The 25,795-nt window shown below is 37.3% G+C and overlaps 1 protein-coding gene across 3 annotated transcripts in view; it reads left to right on the top strand.

Moving 5' to 3' along the window:
- NBAS (NBAS subunit of NRZ tethering complex) overlaps window positions 1–25,795 on the top strand; it is a 316,983-nt gene that overhangs the window by 165,976 nt on the left and 125,212 nt on the right. For all 3 annotated transcript variants that reach the window (XM_072767683.1, XM_072767684.1, XM_072767686.1), the window contains exons 33-36: window positions 2,975–3,088; window positions 5,360–5,517; window positions 6,269–6,358; window positions 23,921–24,085. In XM_072767683.1, the coding sequence (XP_072623784.1) occupies window positions 2,975–3,088; window positions 5,360–5,517; window positions 6,269–6,358; window positions 23,921–24,085 (527 nt within the window). The remainder of the gene's footprint in view (window positions 1–2,974; window positions 3,089–5,359; window positions 5,518–6,268; window positions 6,359–23,920; window positions 24,086–25,795) is intronic.

Consider the following 25,795-nt stretch of genomic DNA (forward strand, 5'->3'; position numbering starts at 1 on the left):
CTGAAAACAAAATCATTTAATTTTTACCTCCTTCAGTTCTGGAGATTGACTGGGCTCAGACAGGCAGTTCAGGATTTTTTATGAAATTACACGCAGATTGTGTCCAGGGATGGGCTGGCGCATCTCAAAGGTTGCTTTACTTACATGTATGGCACCTGGTCTGGGAAGACTTAAGTAGCTGAGGGATAGAATAGCCAGGGCTGTATCTTTTCTTTGTATGGTTTCTCCCTGTGATCTTTTCTGTATGGTGGCTGCAGAGTACCATGACTTCTTAAATGGTGACTGAAGGCTCCCAGAGTCCATGTTCTGACAGAAACCAGCAAAAGCTTCATGGGGTTTTCTAATCTAGCCTTGGAATTTGGGCAGTTTCATGGCCATCATGTCTTCTTCATGGAGGCAGTCACATGTGCCCTCCCGAGTTTAAGGGACCTATGTATGGGCTCCACTTGAGGGCTGGGCTGGGGATGGAGGATTTGCTTCTGAGCAGGCTTACTCATTGGGTGGTTGGAGGAGACCTCAGTGTCTTCCTGGCTGGTGGTAAGAGGCCTCAGTTCCTTGTCACATGGATCTCTATAGGGCTTCCACACTGTTCTGTCAACATGACACCTAATTGCCTCTCAAGCAGTTTAATTATAAGAGAGGAGGAAGGTGTAATGTCCTTTATGATCTTGTCTTAGAGGTCATATCATCACGTCCACCTTACTCCATTAGAAGTAAATCACCTACCAGCCCCCATCAAGGGGAGGGGCAATGAGCTCCATCTTTAGAAAAGAGTGTCAGAGAATTTGTGGATATTGCTTAAATTATATTTCATATACCCAAAGCTTTCTCATGCCATTGTTAATCTTATTTTTCAGACTAAATATGTGAGTCAATTTCTTTAATAGATGTCTTATCAGGCCGTAATCTTGACTGTTAAGAATTTATTTTGTTTGGTTCTGTTTGTAGTATTTTTCTAGATCATTCTTTTAGGTTATTTTTGGTTATGTTTTCCCCTTTACCCACTTGTTCAGATTGGAACTTTCCAGAATTAAAAGCAGTTAAATATTTGAACTTTGGACTCCAAGGTGACTAAACCATCTTCATGTAAAAATTTACATTAACAACAACAATAATTCTCATTTTATGCTTTTATACTTGTCTAAGTTACTTCTTACTGTGTGCCCCTTATAGCAGAGATATGACTCTTACATAGAATGTGAGGAAATAGGGATAAAGAAGTTAATTGATTGAAGACAACACAGTTCAGTAGATTCTCACTTTGAATCCTTTACTCTTACCCTTTGTTTCCACCTTTTTTCTTTTGGTTGTTGGATGATGGTAATCAATGGATCCTTAAAGTCAGCTGATTAGGGGCTTTAATTATATCTACAAAATATCTCTGCAACCTAGTCAAGTTTTCTCATGAAAAAAAAAAAAAGAATCACCCCTGGCCCTTTTCATTTTTTATTTATTTATTTTTTAAGATTTTATTTATTTATTCATGAGAGACACAGAGAGAGAGAGAGAGAGGCAGAGACACAGGCACAGGGAGAAGCAGGCTCCATGCAGGGGGCCTGATGTGGGACTTGATCCCAGGTCTCCAGGGTCAGGCCCTGGGCTGCAGGTGTGCTAAACCGCTGAGCCACCGGGGCTGCCCTCATTTTTGATTTAGATATTCTGAATAAATGCTAACATTTTAAGAGTATTATCTATGAAATAGGTTTTATATAAAGTGTGATATGTACATTTATTATTTAGAAACTTTTTGCATATTCCATTTCCAGTTTTACATGGGAGTGTTGCAGAACGTGCGTGTATTATTCTAATAATATTATGAATCATAGTTTTTTTACCATTTTTTTAAAAAAATCTTTTTTGATTAGCTTAGGCAAATATGTGCATTTTATTTCAGCCTATGCAGCACAGGATGGAGGTTAATGGTGACCTATTTTAAAACTTTCATTCAGACCTTTCTTTAATATGCTTATCTTTTCTTTTAAACCACATTATAGCTTAAAAAATGGAGGGTATTTCCTTTTTTCTTATTTTTTCTTTTTGGAAATACTGAAAATAATTTTAAGGTTTCATTACCTCAGTAAAATGTAAAATCTGTTTTACTCTCTTTAGTTCGAGTATACCGGTTGTGTTTATGTTATAACTTTGAATCATTTGTCTTATAATTGAAAATTACATTCTGCGTAGAATCTCTACTCATTTCATTGAATATATATTTTTGAGCCCCAGTTATATGTACAACTTGGTACCACCTACTGAGATTTTAACAAGGAAGGAATCCCTCTCTTCAGAGAGCTTAAATTCTGATAAAAGATGTAGATTTTTAAGATGATGATCTCAAATTGGTATTCACAGAATGAAAAGTAAAGGAACATATAGGAACCATATAAACCATGTATTTCTTGTGAAGAAAGTGTAGAGATGTCAAGAAGGACATAACATCTAAGTTGACTTCCAAGAATCTTCTTGAGAAAATTATGATCTTTATGTTAACATAAACTGAATTTTGGTATGTGTTCTTAGTGTCTAAGTATCTAATATTTATTATGATGAAAGGTAATACTGTTAGTGAAACTATAAAACTATATCCACTTTACTCTGTGTTTAGGTCTCCCTCCTTGTACTTGTCATTTATTAATTATAATTAAAACAGAACATTCAAAGGACAAAATATAAAAGAATAAATAGCAAAAAGTTTCAAGTTCTTGTAGAGAAAACCTTTTCTCTACCCATTTAGGTTGGAATGGTTGATCTGGGGTTGGTACTAGTCACTGATCTCATAGGAAACTGAAAGTAATTCCAGGATTAATAGGTAGATTGGAAAGTCAGAGCTGCTGTGATATTTGTCCTATGATCTTTCTAAAAATCAGTCTAATCTCTGCCTTTTATTTTTTAATTAATTAGAAACACAGTGTTGATGAGCTCTTTTATCAATTGATGCTGTCATAATCATTAAGTCATTTGCATGTGTTTACAGGTGAAGACCCAGAAGAAAGGCGTGGACAGGTTCTGATCCTTCTAGTAGAGCAAGCACTTCGTTTCCATGACTACAAAGCAGCCAGTGTGCATTGTCAGGAGCTGATGTCTACAGGTGAAATAGACAAATTACTTAACACTTTGTTCAGGTCCTTTTTACATGATGAATAATGGAAAAGCTCTGTTCTGAAATCAATTGGCCTGATTGGGAAGCCAACCACATATTCTGTAGAAGACTTGAGAGACATTTTGAGTACTGATCTATATGTGTACCATGTGCTTATATATTAATATAAGTACTTTAATAGGCTCAGGGGTTACATTTTAGCTGAGATTTTGGTTGCTTTCTATTGCCTATTAAAAATATGCTCATAATTTTAAGAACAATTTTATGTAAAATATTTTATGCCTTTGCGTGTATTTGTTATATAAAAGAAAATTTAAAAATTTTGAGGTATCTCTAATTTGTGAGTAGTTAATATTTCTAGTCTTTAATTTTATTTTTAAAAGGACAACATAGTGAATTTCAAACTGATGTTGAGAAAATAGGAAGTAGTTTGCAATCCTAAAATTTTCCATATTGAAATTCAAATTCAGGTCTCTGGAAGATCAGATTTTTTTTTGTGGCATAATTTCACTGGGAAAGAACATACTCCCCAGTGGGGTAGGAAGTGATGTTGCCTTATCATTGAGTCTGTACTAAATGATCCGCTTTCCTTAGCTGTGTCTGAATATATGAAAGTCCAAGCATATCTTTTTGCATGCTGTCTGTGCTTTCATAGTGAGCAATTAAAAGTATAGTGCTTCACTTCCTGATAACTCATGGAGCTGTGCACGTAGGGGTTTTGCACTTTTTGTATATATACTGTTAAAGAAAAATACATTTCCGTTATTTCTTAAAAATAGTAAGACTTTATTCAGGACTTTTGCAATAGATGTTAAAACTGTTGCAGTAGGTGAGAGAGATCAGACTTAAGTGATACAGAAAAGACAGAGGGAACTTAAAGCCAAGGAGCATAGTGAGGGGGTCAGTGGATGTGAACTTACTTTGAGACATCAGGGTTAGTGGGATTCTTGTTGAAGGCAGGCTAGGGTGATCAGATAACAAGGATGGAGGGATGAGGGATTTGATCAGATATGAAGTGTGATCAGTTAGCAAGGATGGGAGATTTTCTCTAAAGTGACTGTATAGGCTGATCACCAACACTGAACTGCACAGGCTCATCACTGACAACACTGGACTGTGCAGGCTCGGCAAGGATGGCCAAGGTGTAGGCCTGGTTGCCAAGAGGCTTCAAAGGAACCTGACCCATACTTGGTCAAGGAAAGAATCTTTTGTCAGTACATTTATGAAAACATTTAAAACTCTGGGAGAAAAAACTTAATACTTTATAACCTCAACAGTAGAAAATCAGTTTCATAAAAGAGCAACATTCTATAATACTAAGCAGTATAAATATTAACTAATTAATAAGCCAATATTAGTATTAAACAATATTGGCTTTGTAGCACTAAGTTCAGAATAATTATGGTTGTTTTGAGAAGACAGTGTGTTACTCTAAAATTATTTAGAGAGCTTTGTTAAGAATTTTATTCCCATACGGGTATTACCTAGACTTCTACTTTATATATTTAGAGAAGTTATTCTCATCAGGGTCTTTGTACTTATACAAAACAAACCCTTTCAAACTGCAACTTAGTACTTAGAGCAAACAAACTCTTTCAACTAGAACTCCTTCAACTATAGATACAAATATATTTTAAGGATCCAGAGTATAAAATTGTGTAGGAAAAAGATCTCTGCTGGGAGCCAGCATTGACTTTTTGCTTTGCTCTGTCCTTGGATCTCTGTCTTCTGTAGACTGAATGATTCTGTGTAGCTGCCTATAATAATTTTTCTTTTCTCCCACTTTGCAGTTTACAAAGTGCTTTTAAATAGAAATGTTATTTAATCCTTCAACAACTCAATGAGGATGGCATTATTATTGTCCCTTTGTAGTCGTAAAAGAAGTGTGACACTTGGAACTCTTTCGAGCTCACACAAGTGCTAAAATAGCAGAGTTGGGCCATACCCTCAAGTCTTCTGAATTCAGACACCCAGCTTTTTACCCAAAGTTAAAGCTAAGTAATATTATTTGTAGTCATTGTCAGATAATCTAAAATGAAGCAGAGTTTGTCAGAACAATGCGTCTGGAATATTGCTAAACTTGTTGGATAATAAAGCAGCCTAGTATTTCTTTTCTATCCTTATGTTATACATCACTAATGATGAAGATGGTGCTTTGATAACGCAAGACCTGAGCAGAAAGCCATTGAATTTCTCATGTGAGATTGGAGATTTTTCTTCTTGTGAAAATTAGTTTGTTTTTTCTTGCCAATTTTGCAGGTTACTCTAAGAGCTGGGATGTTTGTAGCCAGTTAGGACAATCAGATAGTTACCGGGACTTGGCCACTCGTCAGGAGCTTATGGCTTTTGCTTTGACACATTGCCCTCCTAGCAGCATTGAACTTCTTTTGGCAGCTAGCAGCTCTCTACAGACAGAAGTAAGTGTTCCCAGTAAATACTGAACTGTATGAAATATATTTTGTTGGGTGCATGGGTCTGAGATTTGTGATCATTTTTTCAAATAATATGAGAATTTTTATTTATGGGAGAAGAATAGCTTGTCACTTATGTGAAAAGGGATTTAAAGCTATTAGGATATAAAATAATGTTGGTCTCTTACAATAAGGAAGAAAGGGTAAAAGCAAGTATGAGAAAAACAGGAAGTAGTACTAAGAAGTAAATTATTGAATATAATGGGGAAAGTTAGTGTTGTCAAAAATAAAACATAAGAAATGGTCATGTAAAATATATTTGAAACCATAGGAGTTAAAAACCAGTGGTGACAGCATCCCTTGGAGGCCCTTTGGGAATGGCAGGGCAAAGAGTTACGGTTGTGGAGATGCTGAATTCCTAAAATTCACAGGCTAGATCTGCCAAAGGGTGGATAATGCTCTTGTTACAAAAATATAGGAAGAGGTCAGTACAGGATATAAGAATATAGGAAGAGATTCTGGAATTCTCTCATGTCCTTGTCATTCAATACATTGTATGCCCGCTTTTCCACCAGTGGTTCTTACTTCTGAAACTGGGAAGCTGTTCAGGAAGTCCAGAAGTTAAGCTTGTTCCCCAAAACAGTTCGTTATGAAATAGCAGTTTTTCCCTCAAGAGTAATTTTTAAATTTCCAGGCTACATTGTTAAGTTAGGTGAATTTAAAAGTACAGTTCCTTTATAGTATGTTCTTTTTCCAGATTCTTTATCAAAAAGTGAATTTCCAGATCCATCCAGAAGGAGGAGAGAGTATCAACATTCCACCATTAATTAGTAAAACGCTGCAAGAGGTGAGTTAGTCTGAGCTAGAGGAATTTCAAATGTAGCCAGGAGTGGAGTGAAATGGGAATGCCTTGCCTCTGTGTTTGTGTGCATTTGTGTGTGTGTGTGTGTGTGTGTGTGTATGTATAGAGACTGTTTTTCTTTTAAAAGTGTGTGTGCATGTGTGTGTGAAATTCAATGTTCACATTAAAAAAAAAGGTACTTGAGAGTGTTCATCTTAATAAATTTCACAAAGACTGTATCCATGAAAGCACCAGACAGAAATAGTGTATGACCAGCCTTCCACAAGTCCCTACACACCCTCTACCAATTTAATTTCTAGCTCTTCTTTCCCCTTCCAGAGATCACCACTGTCATGACACTAGGTCTTTGTGGCTTTTGTTTTTGTTTTAAAGAATTTTAATACCCATCACACCTCTCCCAATATGATAGTTTAATTTTACCTGTTTTAGTACTTAACCGAAATAGCTACGCTCCATATTGTTGGTGAGATTCATCCATGCTCTTATGTGTAGTGAGTTTATTCATTGTTACTGCAGTGGAGAAATTAATTGCAGTGAGCGTATTTTTACAGTTTATCTGTTCTGATGTTGATCCATGTTGGTGTCTTTTCAGTTTTGGCTAAAACCAAAACTGCCTCATCAGTTTGTACGTGTCATACTGTTCTCTCCGGCATCTACTTACCCAGCCCTGGAAGCATATGTTAGCAGATATCCATAGTTGCAACTGCAGTCAATAATCCTGAATGATTTTCCAAAGTGGTTTTACCGATTGCACTTTCAACAGCAGTGTTTGGGGTTGTCATTTATTCCAATCTAGCACTTGGGCATCGTTAGTTTTTTTAAAAATTTTACCTATTCCCTAAGTACTTAGTAATCCTTCTTTATGATCTTGATTTGCATTTTTCTCATTACTAATGAGAAGGAATTAGTTTAAGAGAGATCCTCATTTGTGAGGTACCTGTTCAATTCTCTTGCCCATTTTCTATAGGATTTTTCTTCTTTTCCTTCACCTTATTGAGATTCTTGTGAATAAAACTTGTCTGAACCGCTTAAATATGTATGCTTCTCAAGATAGTTCATCCTGGGAGAGAAAGGAGGGAGTACATAACCCCTGACACTTTTCATCTCTTGGTAAGTGTTGGCTCCATGACATTTCATTCTCCATTACTATTTCTAACCATGTAAAATTGGCTTTTTTTTTTTTTTAAGGTTGAAGCAAGTAGCCCATTTTTTGATATTTTAATTAGATCAGTTAATAGATGATAATTCCCAGGGGTGCCCAGTGGCTCAGTCGGTTAAGTGTCTGCCTTTGGCTCAGGTCATGATCTCAGGGTACTGGGATCAAACCCCATTTGTGTCAGCTCCCTGGTCAGTGAGGAGTCTGTCTTGTTTTCACGGTCTCTCAAATAAATAAATAAAATCCTAAAGAAAACAGAGAGATGCTAATCCTCTTTATAGATTGGTTTTCTATAGGATTTCTTTAAATGGTAAGTTTCACTTTCAAAATGCTAAATGTCATTCGTTTTGGAAGATGTCTATTGTGATGGGTGAGCTGTACCTAGTCTCTCTCTTTTTTTTTTTTAATTGGCTGTATCTGTTTTTCCAAACTCATTTGGGGTTGTGTACTATAGTTACTTCCGGAAGTCTCATACAAAGCTTCACTTGTAGAATCTGTTGATGGGGTTCCTGCAGAGATACTCAGTTTTTGCATATACTGGAATACGTATGACTGTGCCATTTCCGTAATTCTTTGTTTTATGTGAAAATTCACTTTGACAAACATATTGAATATACCTGTATAACCGTAGTTCAGTGCTGAATGATCTGAGGAGCTCAGAGTTGTTTGTAGTGTGACTCTTGTTTTTAAGGAGTTTTCTCCTATTCTTCTGTAATGGTGACTTTGGAACAGCACCGACCAATAGATTTTTCTACAGTGAGGGAGACATTCTGTATCCCAACTGTTCAGTATGGTAGCCACTAGTCACATGTACTGCTGAGTACTTGAAATATGGCTAGGGCACCTAAGGAATAAATCTTTAAATTTAATCATATTTAAGTTAAATTTAAATAGCTACATGAGGATATTGGTTACGAGGTTGGATGTCACAGTTGCAGAAGATCAGACACGGAATGGAGCATTGTGTTCTGCTGTCAACTGCAGACAGAGGACTTTGTTGTTGCATTCCCTCTGAATGCCATAGCATTTTCTAGGGCCCTGGAGTATTGTGGACGTGTTTTGTTCTTTGGCATGTTTTGACTTGTAGTCATACTGATTACTGTTGGTTTGTTTTTTTCATTGGATATGAAAGCACATTAAGTTCTGTGGTATTCTTCTATGGGATCCAGAGCAGTTCTTATATTGGCCAGCAGTTCCTAAATGTTTGATATGTTAAAAGAAAGTTGGCCAATTTTACCATCTTTCAAGGTCCAGTTGAATACCCAGTTTCAATGACATTTTCTTTATCTTAAGGTTTGTATCTTTTGAGCTTCTGGTCCTTCTCCACTGATTCAGCCACATCTCCTGTCTTTCTACCTGTTTGTCTAGCCTCATCTCTTTTCATGCCTCCCAAATATGCACTGCGTTCCAGTCCTGCCAAACTCACCACCGTTCTCTGGCTTTGTCACACCTTTGGCATGATTTGGAGTTTTCTCTCTGCCTCTCCTGCCCTTCTTGCTTTATGCTCTGGTCATATTTCTTATCCCTTGATCCCTTGAAGTATCCCTTTATTTGTAAAGTTTTCCTTGGGTCCTCTAACTATTCCTCCTCCTCTATCTCCCACATACTCTCACATCATCATGTCAGCACTTATGTGGTATGCTTTAGTATTGTGTGGTAACTGGAAGTATGTTTTTTATCTTTGTACTCTCTTCTTTCTATAGGGTGGCTGTCACATAGTGAATGCCTAAGAAGTGTTTGATAAAGCTCAGTTGGAAACTCTCACTGCATAAATATTAGTCTGTAGTAAAAATTAATTAGAAAGTAGATTTTAGCTTAAAAATAAAAGGGATTTCCCATTTAATTCATTTATATATGCTATGGTGGCTATTGTGATCCTGTTATATTTTGGCCACTGTAAGGGGTATATCATTTCTCTGTTCAGCCTAGAATTGCAAACTGTTTCTGTTGAGTTCAGCTCCATAAGCTTATTCTGAATCCCCATCCTTCTTTATAAAATCCATGAAAAGCCTTTGTGACTTTTGGTTTCCTATTTTCTCCTTCTTCAATGAATTAGAATGTGTCAACCTGGCCCTTTAGTGGCTTCTTTGGAATAGGACATGCTGTGTCACTGTTAAGTGGACACATATTCATCCATTAGTCTAGTAAATGAAGGAGACTACCAGCTGTCCTTTACATGTTCTATTTAGCAAGGAAAAGGGATTCTTCCAAAATGATTCTTTTTTTTCCCTCCTTCCCCCTTTTTTTGTAGCTCCTTAAAAGCTTTCTTGTCTTCGTTTGTCCTTTTTCAGCAAGTTCATTCAAGAAATCTAGATCTCATGAAGAGCAAATCCATACCCTCAGCGAACACATTATGGCTTTGATTCATGAAGCACATTTCAGAATATTATAGCTACTATTATTAGATTAAAATACAGTGCTTAGCTGTAAGATGCTGTGTGTTACACATTAACAGTAGATATAATAACCACATTAAATTATAACTCACAAATGAGAGCTGACTATATGTGTAATCTGCTTAATGTTCAAGACTTTCATTACTCAGTTTGAAAATAATAATTTTTATTTTTATATCCAAGCAAAGTAAAGATTTAATTGCTTCACAGTAGTAGCATTTGCATTAGTTCAAGAGGAGCCTACAAGTTTGAAGATATCGGCTGTTGTCCCTGTGAACAAGATATTACTTTATAAATAGAACAGAATGCTTATTTTGTGAATAATTACCAAAATTACAGTTTTCCAGTTTCTTATTAACGTTGGTTATTATGTTTTTTTTTTTTTTAGATGTAGCTGTATTCTACCATTTAGAGTATATTAACATTTGTTTAGCTAGTATTGGTTATATCATTTAGCCAATGGTATTTTCCCCCAGATAAATCTAATTAGCTTTGGAAATGGATTATATATAAGGTTCCCATTAAAAAATCATTTTCACTGTGGGAAAACTTGTGAACATTTTAAGTGGCTATAGATTTATACAACTGGACTAATTAATGTTTAGAACCGGGCCATGGGCTAAGCATAGAGTGATTTTGAATTTATAGAAGGATTGTTTAGAAATATCTAGAAGTGAGCAAAATGGCAGTTGTCTTTCAGTATCAGAGACAACCATCTATTTTTCAACTCATCAGTTGGTGGACATTTAGGTTGTTCCTACTTTTTTGTTATCATGAATAATGTTGCTTTGAATATTGGTTCACAAGTCTCTCTATAGAAATGTGTTTTGATTTCTCTTGTAGGTGTGTAGGAGTAGAACTGCTGTATATATATTGCATGTATATATGTGTTTAACATTTAAAGAAGCTGCCAAATTGTTTCCCAAAGTGGCTACACCATTTTCCTTTCCCACCAGGAGGAGGTATTTAGATTCCTGTGTCTCCACATTCTCATGAACACTTGGTTGTTACCTGGCTTTTTGACGAAAGCCATTCTTAGGGATGTGTGTGATATATCATTATCATCCCAGTGTGCATTTTTCAAATAACTAATGATACTGAGCATCTTTTTTATGTGCTGCTGCTTACTGAGCTGTAAAAGTTTTGTTGTTGTGTTTTTGTTTTTTTAAATTCTGGCTACAAGACTTTTTTTAAGTATATGATTTGAAAATATTTTTCTCTCCGTGTGTGACTTGACTTTTTTTATTTCTTAATGGTAGTTTTTGAAGTGCAAAACCTTTTAATGTTGCTGAAGTCCAGCTTATCAATATTCTTCTGTTGCTTCTGCTTTTGGTGTTGTAGCTAAGATATTGGTGCCTAAATCAAGGTTATGGAAATTTATTCCTGTGCTTTTTTCTAAGAGTTTTATAGTTTTAGCTCTTATATTTATTGAGAAGTAAGTAAAAAGAGGCTACTTTGTGTGTGAAATAACTATAGGCTTGAGGAATATCCACATACAAAGATGAATTTAGAATTTCATACCATACACAAAATTTAGTTCAATGGGATGATACTAGTTTTGCTTTCTTTTATATTTTATGATAGCTTATTCTTTCTTGAAGGATTTTAAATCTCATATTTGATATGCACAAAGACAAATTAATACTTTAAAGTTTTTTTTTTCTTATTTTTAAAAGATTTTATTTATTTATTCACGGGAGATGCAGAGAGAGAGAGAGAGAGAGAGAGAGAGGCAGAGACACAGGCAGAGGGAGAAGCAGGCTCCATGCAGGGAGCCCGATGCGGGACTCAATCCTGGGACTCCAGGATCATGCCCCAGGCCGAAGGCAGGCGCTAAACTGCTGAGCCACCCAGGGATCCCTATTTTGAAGTTTTAAAAGAAACAATTTCATTTGGAATGGATTTTTATTAATTACCACTTTACTGTCTCTTTTCCCTAGGTGTTTTAGAATTTTGTTTTCAAGCTCATTGTTGTGCCATCCTATTCCATTTATGTATGAACTCCATGGACCCTGTCTGAGGATTCTGTAGTTTTATGGTTTTCCTCAGTCTGAACCCTTGGTGTGTCTGTCTAGAACTATGTCCTATAACACCTTTTGACACGAGATTCACTACCCTTTGTAATGTTGAGGATCTGAAAAATACAGACATGGAACCAATGAGGGGCGTGGGCCGTATCTTAGTTCTCTGTCTCTCTAGACCTGCAGTTTTATATAAATACATAGTCCCAGGCAGTGGATCTGAGCTTCTTATAGGGCATCCTTTTGATTCACAATTCTCTGGATAGGAGCAACTGGCAGCCATTACCAGCTCAGAATTCTGAGCCCCCAAATGTTGAAGTCCATTGAACTTGAGTGCCTTTCTACTCTTTTCATCAATTATCCTCAGTATTTTGGAGCAGAATGAGCACACTGAAACATGGTTTCATTGCTCCATCTTAACTGGAATTCATAATGGGTTTTTTTAGTTACAAAAATAACACAGGCTTTTATTTTAGCAATCCATTTAGATTTTTTTTTTAAAGATTTTATTTATTTATTCATAGAGACACAGAGAGAGAGGCAGAGACACAGGCAGAGGGAGAAGCAGGCTCCATGCAGAGAGTCCAACGTGGGACTCGATCCAGGGTCTCCAGGATCACGCCCTGGGCTGCAGGCGGCACTAAACCACTGCGCCATCGGGGTTGCCCTTAGCAATCCATTTAAAAGGAGACATGGTTCAGATAATTGGTATTATTTGGCATGTTTTATTCCTGAAAGTGAAAAAGTGAAACATCTGTGATAGAATATTAACATTTGTTAACTTTTGATAAGTATGTGAAAATTTGTGGTAACTTTGATTTTTCTACTTTTTAAAAAGATGAAATAATTTAATCATCCATACATTAATATGATAAGTCCTCTTTCTTCTCTTGGTTCTTTCTACCTATACCATGAATCCTACTGCTTAGAGGTAAACACTTTTAAGTTTACGCGCGCGCGTGCACACACACACACACACACACACACACACACATATATCTCCCAGATTTTTTTTTGACTATAAACAGGTTTTCTGTGCATCTCTTATCTGTCTCGTGGAGAATTATTATTTTATTTTTTGCACTAAAATGGAATAATATTGCATAAATTAATTTGAGGCTTTTTTCATATAATGTTATATGTCATGGATACTTGTCTCATATACAAACCACTTATATAAAGGTAAGTTAGTGGTCTTTTGATGTATATACAGTGATTTATTTATCTTTTTCTTTGTTTTTGAACATTTAGATTGTGTTCGATTTTCCTCTATTTTAGACTGAGCTGCACTAACCATTTTATGTACGTATTTTGCATAGTTAAACTAGCATTGCTCTGGGTTAAAGTGGTAGAAACGGGCTCCTGAGTTAGAGAATTTCCTATTTTCTTGTGATGTATCTTCCATAAGTTTGTGTAATTGCTGATACTGCTTCTTTACTGTTCTGCTGCCTGGTCAGTGTTTTCTATGGGAAACTGGGTTTATGATAATCAGTGACATCCGTGAAGTAGGTAGTAACACAGTGACAACACCATTCTAATACACATTTCAGTCAGTATGTAGTGTTTCCTCCTGAGAGCTGACCAAAGGAGGATGCAGTCCACCTGCTTACTGGCATGCTTGTAGGATAATGTGTTTGCCTAGACCATAGTTTGATGGTCAGGACTATGAATCTTATCATTATGATTGGCTTGGAGAATCTGTATCACGAATTTCCATTTTTCACAAAGGCTTAGATTAGCTGCCTCCTTTCACACCTCCATTGGTATTCCAGGTTTGGTTTTTTTCTTTCATTCCACCCTGAAACTTCATAGGGCTCATGGATTTCTAATTGTTTGTTTTCATTAAGTTTCTTTTAGTAACAAAGATTTTTTTTTTTTTTACTTTTAATCTAGTCTTGCTGCTTAAATCCACTTGAAAAGATAACTTTTCAAAAATAAAATAGTTTCAGTGAAATTTGGAGAATTTGTCAGTTTCCTTTCCCTTTAAGGAGGCCTTGTGATATGATCACTCACCCCTGGAGGAGCTCACACCTACTGTTCTTAGGGACTAATACTCTCCTTTGTGTTCACTTAGCAGTGGTCACATCTTTTTCTCCTGTTACCTTTTATCTACTCATCAGGAGTCTTTTTCTCCTTTCTGTTTAATCACAACAGCTTGTGTTTGGATCTCCAGTGACTTCTTATTGCTAAATTCATGGGTCAAATCTGTCTTTATCTTATTTGATCTACCAGTGACATTGGATATATACTTGTTTCAGGGACAGCCTATTTGTCTTCTTTGTACTTTATTGGCCACTTATTCTCCTCATGTTTGTTGGTCCTTCCTCATTTTCCCAGATAAATGGTAGATACCCCAGGTCTCAGTCTTTATTTTTATTTTATGTATTTATTTATTTATTTATTTTGGTCTCAGTCTTTAAATCTCTTCTCTATCTACACTCCTTCCTAAATGATTACATCCATTATCATGACTTTAAATATCAAGTTTGTGCAGATGATTCCCTGCTTATACCATGAGCCCTCATCTTCTGAGTTCCAGGCTTATATGTATGGCTGCCAAACTAACATCTGTACTTAGCTTTCTTACAGACATCAGCCTCAATGTGTTAAAAGTGAACCGCTGATTTTAACATCCCACCCTCCACCTGGGCAAACAGTGGTGTTCCTTCTGTGCTATATCCTGTGTCAGAAAACGGCAGCTCCATATTTCTGGTTGTTTAGGACATAAACCTTGTTGTCATCCTCAGTTCTTCTCTTTGTCCTACATAACACATACGATCTGTCAAGAAACCCTCTTGGCTTCACTTTCCTAGTAGACTTGGAAGTGGACCATATTTTCCTATTACCACTGCTGCCACCCTGGTCTAATTATCACTGTGTCTCCCCTAGAGTTTTATGGTGGTTATTCTGTTTGCCTGCTTGAGCTCTTTTCCTTGCTGTTGTCTGTGCTCAACAAGGCAGCCAGAGCGATTCTTTAAAAATACTCATGCCACGTCCCTCGGAGTACAAATTAAGTGGTTAGGATCTCCTACAATGACACCCATGATCTGTTTCCCTACCTCCTGTTTTGACTTGATTTCTTGTCTCCTCTCCTACCCCAAATTTGGCTTTGCTCAGCACACTTTAGCCATATTGACCTTCTTGCCATTCTTTAAACATTCCCATCAAATTCTCCCTCTGGGTCCTTGTACTTTGTTCTATCTGCAGTGTTCTCCTACATACCCAGATGACTTGGCCTCGCTTCTTCCAGGTCTCTGCTCAGATGTCTCCTCAGTGAGAGCTTCCCTGGTTTCTACATATATAATTATACGCTACTTTATTTTTCTTCTTAGCTCTTATCCTATCATTTATCAGATATACTTCTCTGATATGTTTATATTAATTTTTTACTTACGTCCTCTTGGAATGGTAGGGGGAGATCTTTGTGGCAGGAACAATGTTTTGTTCATGCTATTTTCAGTATCTAGAACATTGTCTGTCCTTGTTATACTTAATATAAAAAATATCTGTTGAATATGTGAATAAAATAAGTGAGGAAGGTTAAGCTTGGATATGATGGGTGGAGATAGATTCTGTTATTATAAGGGGGGGGGATATTTGAATGGGATCCAATTGGATAAGTTCTCATTTCATTGGTAAAATAAGACAAATTTTCTATTTGCCTTTCTTTCCTAATGTACTATGAGTTCTTTGAGAGCAGGGATAACATCGTAGTCATCACGGTAACCCTGTTGCCTAACACTGGGTCTTAAACATAGTAGGCATGCCAGAAGTATGTGTTCAGTAAATTTATTTTGTGGATGTATTAAGAACACCAAATCATTTATCAAAAGTGATTTAAAAATTGGGCCTGGTAAAAAGAAAATTAAAATAATACTTCATCTACTTCTATTTCTCCTAACTGCAAGCCTCTTAATCTTGGCCCAAGAATGCTAGGAGATTCAGGAAGGGTTTGATTCCCAAAGCCCCTGAAATCATGTGTCGTATTTGGTGTATGTGTGTGTGTCATTCTGTGACTTTGTATGTTTATCTTTGTCTACATACGTGTGCAGTTTTTTTCTGGAGAAAGGACTTAAAGCTTTCATCAGAATTGTATCGTGGTTCATGACTTCCAGAGGTAAAAACATCTAAATTATAACTCAGTCTGTTATTTAGCAGATGAACCGAAACAGAGTCTGACTTTATAGTGAGTGATTTATTCTATGGGGTATTTTTCTACTGCTTCTTCTGACAGATACTTCTAAAAGTAGCATCACCAGTAATAAAGATTGTATTCTTACCATTTTGAGGTCAGGGTGAAATTTACTGTAAGTGTTAGGTGCAGGGAAGAACTTTGGATCATCTAAAGATCTGTGGGAGGAGAAGGGATAGTGGATGAGTTCAGTTCGAGTGCTCTTTGTAATCCTTACATAGTTTGTGTATATCGCCAGCTCATTTTATGGTAGGCATCCTGATTTCTCATATGTAAACCCTTTTGTTACCAGACACCAGAGAATGCAACTCCAAAATAGATTATTCTTTATAGTAATTGATCAACAGGAATCATTTCTGTAAGCCAAGCTTGACATGTGGAGCTATTCTTGTTCTCATGAACCTGATGGTAATGGTGTTTGTTGCAGAATTTGAAAAATACTATCAATGCTTAATCAGTTAACCTTTGAGCTATGTAACACAGTTGACATTAATGAGATTTCATGTTAAATTTTATGCTGGGCGTTGTTGATTTGGTTTGGGGGATTAATCTATTTCTGCTGTTACACATTCTAAATTAATTAGCAATGTGCAACTATGAATATAAAGAGTGCCAGTAGTAATCATTTGAGGAGTAAATTTTGCCTAACCTCTTTTTTCTTTCCCCATTACATGTAGTTGAAGGAAAACTATTTCCTCATTAATTACTCTTAGTTACAGTAGAATCTTGATAGACTCTACAAGTTTGATGCGTCCTCTGTGGTCCAAATGAACTTTTTATTTTACTTTTGTAATCCTCATTGGGGGGACTCTCTTACAATTCTTTTATCTTACACATTTCTGAACATGCAAATTTCATTTATCTTCTGAAACAAACTTTTAAGTTTCATGTATTTTGAATTTCCTATCTTGAGTTAGCCTATCCATGTGAACTAGAAGTAACGTTTAGGTTCATTTTATGAAATGGAATAATTGTTTTATCACCTGTATTTTTTTATATCTTTCAGTTGACTTGGTTTTCCTCTGAGTGAAGTGGTATTGTGTTTAAGAGCCATATTTCTTACCTTGTTTATATTTTTAATTCTATATTTGGATTCGTTGATGACATTCAAATTGTTCAATATACCCTCTCAAGGAGATTCTTTTTTTTTTTTTAATTTTAATTATTCATGAGAGGCGGAGAGAGAGAGAGAAAGAGAGAGAGAGAGAGAGAGAGAGAGGCAGAGACATGGGCAGAGGGAGAAGCAGGCTCCATGCAGGGAGCCCAATGTGGGACTCCATCCCGGGTCTCCAGGATCAGGCCCTGGGCTGAAGGCAGCGCTAAACCGCTGAGCCACCCAGGCTTCCCTCTCAAGGAGATTCTAAAGATGAACAAGATTTGAAAATGTAGCATGAAATCTTATTTGAATAACAGTTAGCTACTATAGGCACAACATATTAAGCTTTAGAAAATGTATCCTCAAACAGTTAAATAGGCAGTAAAACCAGACTTCTTATACATATCTAAGGATACAAACTACAGGTTAGGGATTTTTACCTACTTTGAGGATATAGTAATGAATGAATATAGTCCCTACCCTTCAAAAGCTACTGTCTAGTTGGGAAGACAGACAAACAAAATATCTGTATATTATGGTAAGTGCATTAGAAGGATGCATTTATGCTACAGATGCAAAGGAGAGGGGGTAGCAAATTGTTGTAACAGGATTTTACTTACATATTAAGGAAAATATGGAAGAACTTCTTTGTGACCTTGGAGTAGGCGATGATTTTTTTAAAAATATTTCATTTATTTGAGAGAGAGAGAGAGAGAGAGAGAGAGTGTGTGTGTGTGTGTGTGTGTGAATGTGAGAGAGGGAGGGAGGGAGCACGAGCACAGTGAGGAGGAAAGGGAGAAACAGACTCCCTACTGAGCAGGGAACCTGATGAGGGCCTTGATCCCAGGACTCTGGGATCCTGACCCAAGCCAAAGGCAGATGCTCAACCGACTGAGCTACCCACATGCCCCTGATTTCTTAAATATACAAAAAATACTAATCATAAAGTCAAAAAAACCTGATAAATTGTAGTAATTTAAAATTTAAGAACTATTAATCAAGACAACATTAAAACAAAAAGATAATCTGCTAAGGAGCAGAAAATATTCACAATTTATACATTTAATAAGGGATGTGTATCCAGAATATATAAAGAATTAAAAGTGAATAAGGAAAACAGATAACCAACAGAAGAATGGCAAAACACTTGAACAGACACTTCACAAAAGCAGATGCTCAAATAGCCAACATATACATAAAACTTTTTTTTTAAAGATTTTATTTATTTATTCATGAGAGACACAGAGAGAGAGAGAGAGAGAGAGAGACAGAGAAAGTGAGACAGAGAGAGGCAGAGACACAGGCAGAGGGAGAAGCAGGCTCCATGCAGGGAGCCTGATGTGGGACTTGATCTGGGGTCTAGCAGGATCACACCCTGGGCTGAAGGCAGGCGCTAAACTGCTGAGCCACTCAGGGATCCCATATACATAAAAAATTATTCAACTTCATTAGTCACTGGAGAGGTACAAATTAAAACCACAGAGAGATGCTGCTCACTGGTACTGCTAAAAGGAAAAAGACACATATGAAATGTGGCATGGGTGTGGAGTAACCAGAACTTTTATTGTAATTGGTTATTAGATAGAGTATCAGTTGGTGTGACCATTTTAGAAAATTTTTGGCACTATTTACTAAGTCTGAACAGATGCATACTCTATGTCTAAGTAATCCTTATTTCCAGAAATGCATACGTTCTCCAAAAGTTAATTATTAGCATGTTCAGGGCCACACTTTTGGTATTGGCTCCAAACTGCAGAGTATCCCAAGTGCTCATCACAGAAAAAAAGGTTAAGTTCTGTTTACACTGTATAATCCTGTACCATTAACAGGATTGCACTGACAGTGAGTTGGACAGTTTTCAACGACTTACAAGAATATGAATGAATTTATGTTGAATGATAGAGATTAGACTCAATTCCATTCATATAAAGTATAAAAATAGGCAAAACAAATTTATGCTGCTGGAAGTCAGAATAGTTTTTATCTTGGCCATGTGAGTGGGCTGGAAGTGACCATAAAAGCACCATCAGGGATGCTGGAAGTGGTCTGTTACTTAGTCTAAGTGCGAATTACATAAGCGTGTTGAAATTTATCAACCTGTACACTCGCGTGTACACATTTTTTGATATATCTTATCCTTAAATGAAAAGGTTTTAAAGAAAGATCTCTAAGCTTGGATTAAAGACCCAAATGGAGAAAGTATACTGACAGTATTGTGTTTGTTTCATGGAACTGTGAATAAGTACTATCTTTTTGCCCCCTAATTTTTTGTTTTTCAAATCATCTTTAATGAGATTTTAGTTTTACAGTACAGAAGAATAAATGACCTTAAATGCATGTGTGTGTCTGTGTGTATGTAATATGTCAAAACTCTATGAAGAACAAGTGGACCACACATTTTGATGGCCAGACCTGGTCAAGAAGAAAGGAGACACCCGTAGGCCAATTGCCTGTGAGCAGCATATTTAGCTTACTTGATCTACAACTTACTTTTCTGTCATTTGGCATTCTCATACCTACTCTGCAATGTTAGTGTACAACTTAGTAGTGACCACAGGAAACACCTGCTCAGTACCTCTAACACATAGTAATGCACTTAGTAAATATTTTTCTTACGTTTCTTATATATTATAAACAGGACTTCTGCTAGACCCTTGAGGGTCTAGATCCTTGAGGAAAAAGATGTCTAGATCTTACTTCTCTCTGTGAACCAGGTCCTCTGTTCATTCTTCCTCAGTACCTTGCGTTGTTCAGTTTTACCCCTGCTGCATCTAACCTTGCTCAGCTGACCATGAACGATTTGCTTATGTTCTTGACTGTCTTCTGTATGTCTTTCAGCTCTTCACTAAGACCCAGCCTGGTGACCGTGCTCTTAATTTCTTAGAAAGTTGAATTTCTCTGCTTATCTGACTTACCTCAACTCTTTTCACTTTTAGAAGGATTTAGAAATAAAAACATTTATATTTAATATATGCATTCAGGTAGACAAATACCCTATGGTAACCTCATATGTTCATGTCATTATGATCTTAATACAGTCCCTGATTATTTTAAACGTGGACTAATGCACCAACCTCCTATCTGGATTCTTGTGCCTGGAATAATATTTTTAAAACACAAACCTGATTACGTTACTCCCTATCCGTCAAGGTGGCAGGGAGGTTGCTTTGGCCTGGTCAGCTGGGCTCTAGTTCCCTCTCCTTCCTTCCATCAGTGTTCTGCTCTTTGTCCTTGTGTGCCAGTGCCCGCACTTTCTCTGACTTACTAAGATTCCTCCGGTATTGCTTCATTTTGTGCTCTTGTTTTTGTATAATTCTGCCTGAAAGTATCTCTGCCATTGTTCCTCAGGAGGGCCTGCCTTCTTGCCTGCTGGAATATTCCCTCCTTTCTGAAGCCCTCTATGTGTATCCAGGCAGAGGAGGTATGACCTCTCTTTGTGTTCCTGAAGTGCTTTATGTGCACTTCTGCTTTAGAAGTTGATGTTATTCTGCAGTGATGTGTCTGCATCTCTGCCTCCCTCCCTAATTTCAGAGCAACTTGAGAGCACAGACTATGTCTTGTTTTTATCACCTCATTGCTTGTATCATGCATGAGGCCTTATAAGAGTCACCTAGTAACTGCTGAGTAAGGCAAGGAATTCTCATTTGTTTCTGAGTGGTGGTGGTTGTTGTTTTTGTTGTTTTAGTTGTAAATTTTAAGTAATTCAAAAATCTAGCCAATAAATTGAGATGCTTACTATATATTTTACCTATTTTTTAAATTGACACACACAAATCTACATCTGTTTAAAAAGAGACAACATATACTTCAAATTCTGAGCTTTATTTCTGGCAAAGAACTATTTTTGGCAGTGTGTTATTCATAGAGAGACACACAGAGCTGTTTCCACTCTGTGCACAGTTATTAGGGGGACAAACTTAGAAACTGATTGAAGCCAAGTGTACATGATCTCCAGAGCTTTCATGAGCCCAGAGAGAAGTGCTTAGGCTGGACTTGATCGGTTGCATGCACAATGACCAGTTGTCCAGTGGAAAAAGGCCCCACCCCATCAGTGCAGAATGGGAACTGGAGCTAACATTGCCATGTACACCATCAGAAGCTCGTTGGGTGAGGTTGTAGCCTTATTAGAAAAGAGGGGCCTCTGGGGTGCAGAAGCTAGAATCAGCTTGTTTTTCTTCTGTTGACTTAAGTCAGACATGATGAACCAGCTGTCTGCAGGACAAAGGTGGAGAATAAATCAGCCGCCACTGCCATCTCCTCACACAGTGAAGAAATTAAGGAAAGAAAAGAATTCTAGTAATGCTACCATTAAAATTATTGGTGTTTTTTTGTGTGTTTTTCTTTTCAGTTGTATGCCCAGTATACATATGCAGCGCTTTGAGCCATCCTGGCATGTAACAAGCTTTTGTTGATTACTCTGGAAGAGAGAATGACATTTTTTCCTACATAGAACTTTCTACTTTGTCCTTTCAGAAGTGTTGGATAATGAGTGAAACCCCAAACAGTTATTTTTGCCATGGTTGCCCTTATGAGTATACAAGCAACTTACCATGATTTTTTTTTCCTTACTAACATCCATATTTTATGTTGTTGTTTTCATAATCAAATTACAGTGATTATACTAAGTTAATAGTTTATACTATTGCCAGTGGCCAAAAAGCCCATAGGAAAACACAATTTTTAAAAACTTTTAATTGAGATATATTTGACATAAAATATCGTGTTAGCTTAAGATATACAGCTTATTAATTTGATACTTTTTGTTTTTTAAGCAGGCTCCATGCCCAGTGTGGAGCCCAACACAGAGCTTGAACTCAGGATCCTGAGATCAAGACCTGAACTGAGATCAAGGGTGGGATCCTCAACCTGCTGAGCCACCCAGGGGCCCCTGATTTGATACATTTATGTTGCAGTATGGTTGCCATTGTAGCTTAGCTGGCACCACTACTATGTCACATAATTATAATTTCTTCTAGTGTTGGGACACAATTTTGTGTGTGTGTGTGCATGTGTGTGTGTGTGTGTGTGTGTGTGTGTGTGTTAAAAGCACAGTTTAAAAAACCTTATGAGAAACCTTAACAAACTAGGTAAATTTTAAGTACTGGATAGTATAGCTTGAATTCGTTTCCTTTTGCAAGTAAGAATAAAGGTCACAGTGGTTTTCTAGAAGTTAAGTATTCTAACGTGATGTTTTCTATTCATATTTCACAAATTGAGCCACTTAAAAACCGTGCAAATTGATTATAATTCCCTTGGGACAGAAATCCGGCAGACTTGGGTAGATCTCCACATAGTCTAACATGGCCAAAATCATGATGCCAACAGGAATATAGGACTGAGGTCTCCGTTGCCTTGCTGGCTGTCACCTGAGGGCTATTCTTAGCTTCTAGATGCCACTCATATCCCTTGGCTTGTGGCTGCTTCCTCCATCTTTAAAGCCAGCAACAATGAGTTGAATCCCCTTGTGCCTCAGGTCTCTCTTGCCTCTGCCCCACGGCATGTCCCAAATAACCTCCCTCTAACCCCAACTGGGAAAGGGTCTCTGCTTAAAGGCTTGTGTGACTAGGTCAGTCCCATTCCAGTAGTTTAGATAACCATTTTACCTCCAGGTCTGTGTCCTTAATCATATCTGCAAAGTCTCTTTGCCATGGAAGCCAGTGTATTCCCAGCTTCCAGGGATTAGGACGTGGACATCTTTGGGGGCCTGTAATTCTACTTACCATATAGGGCAACTGCCAGGTTGGTCTACAACAGTCTACTACGTTCTGTCCTAAGTATTTGTGATATGTGATGTCCTGGCAATTACTGAGTGATTACATGATTTATGTTTTTAATTACTTTTATAATGCATAAATGAGTGATGTGATGTGGACCTAAATAGCTAAACTATTTAACTCTCCTTCTATCAGTATTAGGAAGGCTGTTGAAATAGGGGGACTAGGCCTTGACTTTGCTTTCATTTGAATGCGAAACTTACGAAGAAATGATTGGAAGTAGATAAACACTAAACCAAGAACTTTGTTTTTGTAGAACAAGTAGTGTTTTTCTTTGATCAAAAGCAGATGTGGTTGTTGTCATTTCTATTTAAAATAATGTTAATATATTAGTATTTTTCTCCACATGGAATCTCTCAGATGAGTAAATCGCCAGAATTTTAGCTGATTGCTTCAAGATTGGCAGGAGATTTCACATTATAAACTTTTCAAATACTATCAATCACCCATTTATTTAGATGAAAAACAAAATACCTATTAACATTTATAGATGGGTCTTCCCAATCCTGTACCTTTGTCTGGGTCACAGTAGCATTGTTCAGATGAATAATTTATTTCATAATTAACCTAAATAATAAATACTTTCAATTGTCTAAGAAATAAACATGAGTTTCTCATTGGTAGGGTATTGGAATGCAAAAAAGTAGAGGACCCATTATTTGCTTTATAAATGTTCTGAAGGGGATTATTTGACTAATGGACAATGATGATTTTTCTGTTACCAAATTTCTTTGTAAATGATCCAAGGAGGTACAGTATGCCGATAGTGCTCTGTTTCACATTTTTTGTTGTTGCTGGCAAAGATGGATTTTTAAATTTATCTTCATGTCTGATAAGTATAAGTAGTCTCATTATCACTCTCTGTTCTGACAATGTGCATTTTTTGCTCTTGCCGTTTTCTGTTTTAACTAGGGCGAAGCCAGTGTTCCTGGCAGCAACTCTGACCTCTTCAACTGGAGCACTGCTGCAACCATGAAGGTCCTGTCGAGCACCACGACCACCACCAAGGCTGTGCTGCAGGCCGTCAGTGACGGGCAGTGGTGGAAGAAGTCCTTAGCTTACCTTCGACCACTTCATGTAAGCAATGCCTCTTTCTTTTTAAAATCCCCTGGGTGGCTTGTGTCAGTGCACAAGCCCTGCTTCTCAGTTGTTTTCATGTTGTTACAGCTCTGTCCTCTCTAGATTATTAAAGTAATTTCTTAAGAAATCTAGGCCTCCCATCAGAGGAGGGGAAAGAATAATTTATTTTATAGAATGTAACTTACTCCTATAAGGTGCTTGCAAATGACATTGGTACAGATTGAGGTGTGGTTTGATTTAATGTCAGAATAAATGATTCCATCAGTGCTTACTTGTTTTTGCAGTATTTCTATGGGCCAGTAGTCCAGGAAAAGTGCTAGAAGCTGGTGGGGCTAAGGTTATTGGGGCTGCAATAACAATAATGCCACATACTGTGGGGCTTCAGCAACAAGCATTTCTTCCTCGTGGTTCTAGAGGCTGGGAAATCCAAGATCAAAGCTCTGGTGGGGCCTGCTTGCTGTGCTCTCACATTGTGGAAGGGGTGAGGGAGCTCTGTATTCTCTTGTGTAAGGGGGCTAGTCCCATCCATGAGGGCTCCATTCTCATGACTGATCATCTCCCGTAGGCCCCCAACTTTTTTTTTTTTTTTAATTTATTTTTTACTTTGAATTTAGGTGTAGTTGATGCAGAATGTAACATTAGTTTCAGGTGTACAACATAGTGATTTAACACCTCTACACATTATGCTGTGCTCGCCATCTGTCATTAGATAACACCATTACAGTAGCACTGTACATTCCCTGTGCCTTTCATCTCCTTGGCTTATGCATTCTGTAACCAGAAGCCTGTACCTTCCAATCTCCTTCACCCATTTTGCCAATCTCCCACCCCCCCGCCACCGGTAGTCATTAGTTCTCTTATTTATGTGTCTGCGTATGCTTTTTTGTTTGTTTGCTCATTTGTTTTTTTTAGATTCTGCATATAAGTGAAATCATATGGTATTTGTCTGTCTGACTTAGTTCGTTTAGCGTAATACCCTCTAAGTCCATCCATGTCGTTGCAAATGACAAGATCTCATTCTTTTTTATGGCAGAGCAATGTTCCATTGTGTATGTACACCCAGAGGCTCCACCCCTTAATACCGTCATGTTGGCGCTTAGAATTTCAACATGTGAATTTTAGCAGGATGACACAAACATGCAGTTTTTAGTAGGTGCTCTGGGTAAAGAGAACAGTGTAACAGATTCTTTCACCCATTCTGGCAATAGAGGTCAGGACAAGCAGTAGATTGATTGGGTGTGCTCTCTGTGACAAGTGAACCTGTTACTCCCCTGCTCTCTTTCCTATGCTCTCACACTGCAGTCCTTGGTCTCACCAGAAAGCTTAGAGGAAAAAGAAACAAACTTGTTTATGAGTTCACCCCAGACACTCACTGGGTGTATCATTCGTTTCATTCATGTTCTGAGGAAATACTCCTCAGGCATTTTTTGTGTGCCAAAGCCCACGCTAGTGATTGGGAGTTGAGTTGGGAAACCCTTTCATGTGCGAAGCCTGTATTTCAGTGGGGGAAACAAAGCTGCCAATAAATATTTGTGCGATAATGTAACAATAGATGGTAGTGAGGACTCTGAGGATAACTTCAGCAAGATAAGGGGAGAATGAATGATATTGGGGGAGTGAAGGTCTGATTTGGATAGGAAGGTAGGTTTCTTCTGAGTCACTCTGAGCAGAAACCTGACTGGACAAGTAGAAAGAGCACAGAGCCCT

Source organism: Vulpes vulpes, chromosome 8 (genome assembly GCF_048418805.1).
Source record: "Vulpes vulpes isolate BD-2025 chromosome 8, VulVul3, whole genome shotgun sequence".
NCBI classification, from domain to species: domain Eukaryota; kingdom Metazoa; phylum Chordata; class Mammalia; order Carnivora; family Canidae; genus Vulpes; species Vulpes vulpes.